This window comes from Diadema antillarum, unplaced genomic scaffold, assembly GCF_040938485.1.
Source record: "Diadema antillarum isolate AM-2024a unplaced genomic scaffold, OU_Dant_1.0 seq00000798_RagTag, whole genome shotgun sequence".
Lineage (NCBI taxonomy): Eukaryota > Metazoa > Echinodermata > Echinoidea > Diadematoida > Diadematidae > Diadema > Diadema antillarum.
This window is the reverse complement of record NW_027271682.1, coordinates 3442832-3452065: the sequence shown is the minus strand read 5'-3', so window position 1 is coordinate 3452065 and position 9234 is coordinate 3442832. Positions and strand designations below refer to the sequence as shown.

General features: G+C 39.4%; 1 protein-coding gene across 1 annotated transcript; it reads right to left on the bottom strand.

The window, feature by feature from the left end:
* Window positions 1-6895: 6895 nt before the first annotated feature.
* On the bottom strand, window positions 6896-8814 carry LOC139739433 (uncharacterized). The gene is made up of 2 exons (XM_071650046.1): window positions 8634-8814; window positions 6896-7533 (listed from the first exon to the last, which is right to left on the bottom strand). Exons 1-2 carry the CDS (start codon window positions 8812-8814, stop codon window positions 6896-6898), a joined length of 819 nt encoding a protein of 272 aa, XP_071506147.1.
* Between the last annotated feature and the right edge of the window lie 420 nt (window positions 8815-9234).

The following is a 9234-nucleotide window of genomic DNA, read 5'->3' as shown; positions in this document are numbered from 1 at the left end:
CCCGGGGCAAGCGCGAAAATTGCGCCCCTAATTTCTGAAAAAGTGTTCAACCCAACCCCATTCCGGTAGGGACTTTAAAAAAGTCCACATGATATGCCTTTTCAAGCACTTAAAAGGGGTCTTTTTGAGGGTGATTCAAATGTAATAGATTTTGATAAATTTTGGCGAGCGAGCGCCGCGAGCGAGCCGACAATTTTTGTATTTCAGCTTACAAAACATGGAATTCTTGTCATTTTTTGCTTATTAAGTCTTACAATTCTAGTCAAGATATAGTGACGGCCTTATAGATAAAGATCTATAGTTTTATACCAACAAAATGAGGACTTGAAAAAACATTCTAAATTAGTACGCGCGAGTGACCCGAAAGTTGTATATTTCCGCGTCATCATCACGTTTTGTTCTTATCTTCTTCTTTTTTGATAAATTTTTGGCGAGCGAGCGCAGCGAGCGAGCCGAATTTTTTTGCATTTCAGCTTACAAAACATGGAATTCTTGTCATTTTTTGCTTATTAAATCTTACAATTGATATTCTAATCAAGATATAGTGACGGCCTTATAGATAACGATTTAAACCAACAAACAGAGGACTTGAAGAAATACTCTAAATCATTAAGCGCGAGTGAGCCGAAATTTCCGCGTCATCATTACGTTTTGTTCTTATCTTGTTTGATGTGGTGTTTTTTGCGCCCCCCCCCCCCCCCCCCTCCGTATGTTCGAAACCGTTGGCGCCCTCTTTGATCCAATCGGCGATTGCTTCAGAACGAAAGAAATTGCAGCGGCTGCTCCGTGTAACATTTTGCCTTCTAACGATGGAATGTGTGAACACAATATATGTTGTCATTTTGTCAGCGTCATCATCACGTTTTGTTTTTATTTTCTTTTTTATATATATATAAATTTTGGCGAGTGAGCGCAGCGAGCGAGCCGAAATTTTTATGTATTTCAGCCTACAAAACATGGAACTCTTGTGTGAACACAATAAACATAGTAATTTTGTCCGCGTCATCATCATGTTTTGTTTTTATCTTGTTTGATTTGGTTTTCTGCCCCCCCCCCCCCCCTCGTCCGGGCGACTTTTTTTTTTCTTTTTCTTCTTCTTTTCTTTTCTTTTTTTCTTCTTCTTCGTTTTTTTTTTTTCCGTTTTTTGCGCCCCCAAGGAGTGGCGCCCGGGGCACGTGCCCCCCTTGCCCCCCCCCCCCCCCCCCCTAGATACGCCACTGGCCCTTGGCGGGTGTAATTTACCCCTTGGAGCCCACGAACCAAACTTGGTCTAAAAGAATGTCCTATGGGTGTACATCATAAAAATATAAAAAACTGACAAAATATCTGGTCGGGAAAGGGGTTGCCAGACCGCTAGTTTGTAGGCACAAACCCTTGTTGGTCTGTGTCAAGACTACACTTTCCTGTAGGCCCTGTACTGTAGCGTCTCCCAACAGTTCGAGGGACAGTGCCAGCTGAGTGCATTTTGGTAGTCTTGGCGCAGACTCTGTTACTCCCAACAAGGGTTTGTACCCGCAAACTACCTGGTATACCCTGGGACCCAAGGTAGTTTGCAGGCAGAAATTGACCAGCACAATAGAACACACACAAACCCACACACCCACACACACACACACACACACACACACACACACACATATGCACACACGCTCGCACATTCCTTTATGTAAATACATACCGGTACACAAAACATGTCACATAGGTTCTACAGCCATGATACCTAGCACACAATAATGTCAGACATACTGTAAAACGAGAAATTTTCGCGTGCATTTTAATTTCGCGAATTTCGCGAGCGCCTAAATTCGCGAAATTAAAATGCACGCGAAAGTTTTTGTCTACACTACATGCATTGAACGCCAGTGGCAATTCGCGAAAATTTCATGCCGCGAAAAAGGCTGTCAGCTCAAATTCGCGAAAATTTCATGCCGCGAATATATCATGTTTTACAGTATAAGAAGTTTATACCTTTTGATTATTTAAATGGGGATATACCAGGTAGTTTGCGGGTACAAACCCTTGTTGGGAGTAACAGAGTCTGCACTAAGACTACCACATGCACTCAACTGGCACTGTCCCTCGGACTGTTGGGAGACGCTACAGTACAGGGCCTATGGGAAAGTGTAGTCTTGACGCAGACCAACAAGGGTTTGTTCCTACAAACTAGCGGTCTGGCAAGCCCTTTCCCGACCAGATATTTTGTCAGTTTTTATATTTTTATGATGTACACCCATAGGACATTCTTTTAGACCAAGTTTGGTTCTAGGGCTCCATGGGGTAAATTACATCCGCCAAGGGCCCTTTTCGGGGGGTCCCTGGGGGCCGAACCCGCCTTCCGGGACCAGGCTGACGCGCATTTTGTTAATGAGGAAGGTGGTCCCAACAACTCTGAGGGGTCAAACCTTTTGGGCTTGATGGGGTAACTTGAGTGGTCGCTAGCTCTCTGGCTATGTTGGAATTTGAAGAAAAAAAATGTATGGTGTGTACATGTGTGTGCGTATGTATGTGTTTGTTGTGAGTGTGTGTGTTTGTTGTGTGGGTGTGTGTGAGAGTGTGTGTTTTATGTGTGTCTGATGTTTCTAAGTGACATATATTATGTGAAATCAGTATACTCCCATACCAAAGAGTATACATTAACTTGTACCTTTCTGCAATCTTTATTATGTAGTATGAATGCATGAATGCCTGTTTGACAATTTTGGCTTCATGTTAAAGGACAAGTTCACCTTCACAGACATGTGGGTTGAGTGAATGCAGCAATATTAGTAGAACACATCAATGAGAGTTTGAGGAAAATCGGACAATCCGTTCAAAAGTTATGAATCTTTGAAGTTTCTGCTCAGTCACGGCTGGATCAGAAGACTACTATAGCTTGTGATGTCATATGAGTACAACTATATAAAGAAAGTATAAAGAAAATTCAAGATATTCTCATTTTTCTCACATAATAAAGGAACACTCGACTTCTCTCTTTCAGATGTCAGGGGAAATGATATTACCCTTAACATAAGTCAGTAACATGTCGGAGAAATGTGTACTTTATTCAAAAAGTCAATTCTCAAAAAGTGAAATTCTCTTTTTATTTTCCTTATATTGTTGTACGCATGTGACATCATACACTGTAGTAGTCTTCTCCTCCAGCAGTGATTGCACAGATACTTTAAAAATTCATAACTTTTGAACGGATTGTCGGATTTTCCCCAAACTTTCACTGATGTGCTCTACTAATATTGTTGCCTTCACTCAATCCACATGTATATGAAGGTGAACTTGTCCTTTAAGGCACATATTTGACACATTAAAGCAAGTCCTTTTTTCATCAAAACACGTATACTGTATTGAGAATGTATCTCTCTTATTAAATCCGGAGGCATATGGACAAATTCCAACCCAACCCCAACTTCGAAGCTGTACTTTACGTGTATTACTCAAGGCACTTCCGGGTTCAGGCTTTTGGTAGTCGACCTCTTTGAAAACGGCGGCGGGTCGTTCAATTTATTGGCCCCGCTTCTACTTAGTATATGCGAGCGCGCGTTCTATATGATGACCAAAGAGATTATAACACAAGAGGGCGTAGTCCAGTGGGGAGGCAGCCGCGCGAGGTACTAGTAGTTGCCATTTCCCGTTGTGGGAGCCGCCATTGCACGGATCCTGGCAGCGCACTGTTTAATGCGCTCGACTTGAATATTCGGCGCAGTGACCTTGCGTTATTTTATTGTGACGTCACAATGGTCATGTTTAAGCGTCATAATGGTGCTGAGGTTGTTTGATTTTATGGCTTGAGTGGGAATGTACGCGAAACAAACGTCATAATGTTCAAGTACTGTCTAGTCTACACCCAAGTTCCCACTCTTTATTTTGCGAACAACAAAAAGGTCTGGACTCTACCAAATGGTTCAAATGATATGATACCATCGTAGAAACTAATATTCAAACAATTAACCACATTGTGATTCTGAAAATGAAAAGTGTAATGAAGAATAACATATCATTCCAGATATGATATGAGAAGATATGACTTGAACGTAGACTTAGATCCAGTGCCAGGAGCTGAGTGTGCGCTCCCTCTTCAATTTTGGACGCACTATTTGTACGCACGCGTATGGCGACTACTTACTCTATAGGTATAATCTCTTTGATGATGACTCACCATGCATGCGCGCTCGCAACCGTCTTTGGTCTTTGCGCTGTAGACGCCATGACAAATACGTGATATCTTGTCAAATATATTACCAAGGAATTGTTTATTACCCCCCCCCCCCCCACACACACACACACACACACCCACGAACAACAACAACAACAACAACAAAACGACGTAAAAGAGGAAAGTGATGATAGAAATGTCGATAAAACATTCATGGCATCAATGCGCCGTCACGCGTTATTCACACTTCCAATGAATGTGTGACATGATAACTCGCAAAATATATCCCAATCCTAGAATTAGTGTGTTCTTTCAATAATATATTGGTCTTAATGTGGTATAATCAGACGAACTGAATGGTATTTTTTTTCCAAAAGTGGAGATACAAAGAATGTTGGAAAATAGGAAATTCAGTGGTTCAAAGTTTTTTAAGAAGCAGTGATAATGAGAGCAACCACGTAATAAGCCACAAAAAAAAAAAAACGTGAAATTTCAAGAAGGAATACACTACCTTTACGACGATATACACAAGACTACTAAGAGGGGGGTACCAGGCAGCATAAAATGTCGTTTTTAATAGTCTTGATGCATTTGTGCAGTTCATCAACAATTTTCACACAGGAAAGAAATAAAGAGGTGAAACATAAGGGAAAGAGCGTCTGAGATTTTCGAGAAGAACACGCATATCTCTGACGGTTCCAAGTAGGCCTATACTAGCCCCCAAATAAGCGTATAGGGCAGTTAAAACTCAACAGTAGGAGCCTACATAGTCAGCTATTATCTCTCAGTATTAGATTAGATTTCTCTTGTGCGTAGTGTTCAGCTGTTCTGAAGAGACATTGTCTTGGGTTCATAGACCTTTTTTTTTTCTTTATCATCATGCATTTTAAATGTCATGCACACTTCAGTGACTCATGACGACCTCTCTCCAAAATGATATTACTGTAACGCTGGCATTTATGATTTTTACCTGAATTACTTGAATTACCTACGATGACGCCCAGTAAGTTGAAGACTTGTAGAGGGACATTCAAAGGATTCAATCCTGAGCATTCTATATACACCTTCGATGGTTAGTAAGCAGTAACATTACTTGTCCTCTATAGCCATTAGTGTTTCTAATAAGTCCTTCCTTCTGCGAGAATCGGGAATTGTTCTCCCAACACTTGCTACAAGTAACAGTAGGGGAACTGGTTTGTTTTGTGACTTTCCTACTGAAAAACTGAATTCTCTCCGAAAACATTATTTAATAAAGCTCGTACTTATGCATATGTTTCATTTCAATAAGACATGAAAGACATGCATTCCCAGAACTTGTTTATTATGGTAACATATGCAAGAGGTGAAATGCATGTTCATGCAGAATGCAAGTATTGGTTTAACATTCTTTTTCAACAACCTTAAATCTTCCCTGCTGTTGAAACAAAGAAAATCCCTCATTATACCATCCACGAAAAAACAGAAATTGTATTTTTACATCTGGATGGCAGTAAAAAAATCTTAGATTTCTCTGCCTTTCGATAAAGCATCATATGCGATCTTAATTTTCTTTATTTTTCCTTTTGTTTCTATTCATCGTTTATTTTATTTTTGTTTGATCTTTCAACCGTACAGTGCTTTGCTTGTTTGGGTCAGGAATTTATTAATGACTTACCTTGCTCGTCAAATTTGATTTTAATTGATTTTGATATTATTTCTGCGTTCCCTTTTTCATACAAGAATATAACAGAAAGCCAACTGAACAAAGTTATCAAGTAATATTTTAACAGTGAATTACATATTACCTTGCTCGTCAAATTTGATTTTAATTGATTTTGATATTATTTCTGCGTTCCCTTTTTCATACAAGAATATAACAGAAAGCCAACTGAACAAAGTTATCAAGTAATATTTTAACAGTGAATTACATATTACCTTGCTCATCAAATTTGATTTCGATTGATTTGATATTATTCCTGCGTTCCCTTTTTTATACAAGAATATAACAGAAAGCCAACTGAACAAAGTTATCAAGTAATATTTTAACAGTGAATTACATATTGCCTTGCTCATCAAATTTGATTTCGATTGATTTGATATTATTCCTGTGTTCCCTTTTTCATACAAGAATATAACAGAAAGCCATTTGAACAAAGTTTAAGTAATATTTGAACAGTTATTTACATGGATATAGGTTGATGATCATAATTTGATGAATTAACAAAATTATTTTTCTTAATAATACACAATGATTACTAGCAGTTGTCTTTAACTCTTAAGTGAAAATAAGATATCACGTACCTGTTGTTCAAAAGACAAATTAAAAAAATGTAAGAATAATAGAGATGGAGCCTAGGCCATTTAATATCAAAAGGACATGCTCGACGGGGATAATGGTTTCACATATATTATACACATAATGTCATACGATAAAGTTTTAAATTCAGATGACCCTTTCTGCTTCTAAACCGATGCCTTGCAAATGAGTGTAGAATGTGCATTCTCATGTATACTCACAAGTAAAGTCGACACACATTGGTGACGTAATGTACGAACCGACAGTATCATTCCTCTTTCACCCTGTAGTAATGAGATATCATGCATGTGGCGTTGCGATAATTCCCGTTATCAATTGCGTTTTCTGTCATATCGTGTCGCATTTTATACATTGTTATTATATGTTGAAAGCATTGATTTAAAAAAAAAAATGTATAATTTTCTTTTTAATAATCATTACCAATTCAGTGTTAACAATCCCTAGCAATGGTATCATGGCTTAATGCGGAGATCATAAAATCTCTGATAGACGGGCATGGCATACTCGGCGCATTCTGCAACAATGGGTGACGGCGTAGATGATTTCGTGGGATCGGGGGCTTTCCCCAAACCCTTGCTTTGCATGGCGTTGGACAGGATCACTGTATTCTTTAGTGCATCGCTGGATATAGCCCCCACGTCTGTACAGTGCCAGTTGAGTTGGCTCGGGTCGACGCTGTCCCACTCTAGCATTTTGGGTGTAAACTCGATCCCCATCGCCTCGCAGTACTTCGGTAGGATGGTCTCTGGGTGGGAGACGAGATCATCCGCGTCGATGATGGGAGGAGAGGGTTGGCCGAATTTCGTCTGGACATGGTTGTAGAAGTCTTCAAGGTCATTGTAGATGGTCTTAAGACCATGTATGAAATCTACCTTCGCACCAGGAATCGCTGTTATCATTCGCTCGAGGGAACGAAACATCTTTTCGGGATGGCGCACCAGAAATGAATGCTTGAACTTGGCGTCAACGATGTCGAAATTACCACGAATACCTTCCACCATCCCCTTCACGAAGAGTACCTTGGAGTTTGGGTAATCAGCATTCAGAATCTTGTCGATGTAGCTATACGTATACTTGTCATTCAGCATACCTGTATGGCATGCCAAAAAAAAATGTACAAATACAGGAAATTCAAACTCTTACGTATTGTGTGAAAAATTTAGATTTGCCTACTATAACGCTACCTGATCAAATCGAAATATATGAAACAGAGATAATGACACTTACGATGATACACAACAAAGTGCAGTCAACATAATTATAGGCCAGACAATTTTGCTTATACTGGGCACTGGTGACCTGGAGTACCTGAAGTTAGCTATAAAGTTTTTTTATACCTACACAACCCAGAGATATGAAGACACATGTATGTGCACATAAAAACAAACACACAGACAAAAAAAAATGTTTTACATTTGGATGGCCTTTCCATGTAGTGCACATCCATACATATTACGCTAACTCTTCCATTCTTGTTTAAGAGCTCCGAAATTATCAAAAAAATTTAATTAGGTCTAACCTCCTTTTTATTAGTATTGTCAAAATGATAATGTTTCTACAAGCGCTGTTTTTCTTTTGGTGATCGGTTACAAAATCATAAATTGAACTGAAAGAAATGAATTTAAATGACGGTCTGTTTGCACTTTTAAAACAGTAAATTTTATCTTCGTGGACAGTGGAAGTTGGACGTAGAGGGGCTTATTGGTGGCACATAGATTGGTTACAATGAGAGTTATGACTGATAGACACCCTAATTCATCAGGCTTATAGAGGCTGCTGATAAGTCCATGACCCGTTTTCCTTGAAGCGGTTCATATCAACGGCGCTTGAGGCAAGCGCTTTATAAACTATTATTTGCGATGCACGAGCTTTGTTTTTTTTTTTTTGGGGGGGGGGGATGCAAAAAATAGATTAATTTAAAACCATTCCTTTGTTATGAGGAATAAAGTTCATGCATGTAGCTGTATATGGCTACTTTCAGGGTCTTTATTTATTGCTTCATGCGATTATAACTGGCAGATTGATGACACAGAACTATAACACTATTCTATTTCTATCATGATTCGTCAGTCATGTGCGAATGAAAAAAAAAACACGGAAATCTGTGAATTAATACACGTGTCCTTTAGCTCCTGTGTGCATGCATGTCTTGTGTGCGACAGGTAAATGAACTTAAGTAATGGCAATTACCTGGAATTTTGTCTCCCCAGTGTATCGTTTGGTTCGGACCAAAGGAGTAGCAGGCAAGGTAGGGCTCCCAGAAGATTTCCGTGTCTCCTCGAGCCGACATCGATCTCGCGAACGCGGTCGAGATCGAGCGCGGCGTGCTCCAGATCATGATGCGAGCTTTGTCGTCACTTGACGATGCCATGTGGACGAATGTTATAAATTCAGATCCTATGAAAGCAACAACAACAACAGCAACAAAACACAGGACAGAGATGAAAGATGTTTTGGTTTTGTCACTCCTAACACAGACCTTTATATGCCAAATTCATCTGTGTGATGTTTAAAACCAACGTGTGTACCACACATTAGGATTGTAATACAGCAGTGATAAAGAGAAACATTGTAATCCATCTGCATATTAAAACTTTGTTGCCCAATTGGCCATCAGGCCAACGGTATTTTCGAGCATTATAGGTAATTATAAGTAATTTCGTATATATCTTAACATAAAACTTCGCTTTACTTTCATTACTGTGATGACATGAAGGGATACAAAATAATGTTGGACTTGTGACATTTGCTTCCTTAGCAAATCGTTCGTGTGCCCCGTGAAAACAGCCCT

Bases quoted from the DNA above. Each gene is read 5' to 3' on its own strand.
- LOC139739433 (XM_071650046.1), bottom strand. From the start codon at position 8,814: ATGGCATCGTCAAGTGACGACAAAGCTCGCATCATGATCTGGAGCACG. The intron at 7,534-8,633 runs GTAATTGCCATT...CATGCCATACAG, and splicing joins CTGGGGAGACAAAATTCCAG to GTATGCTGAATGACAAGTAT.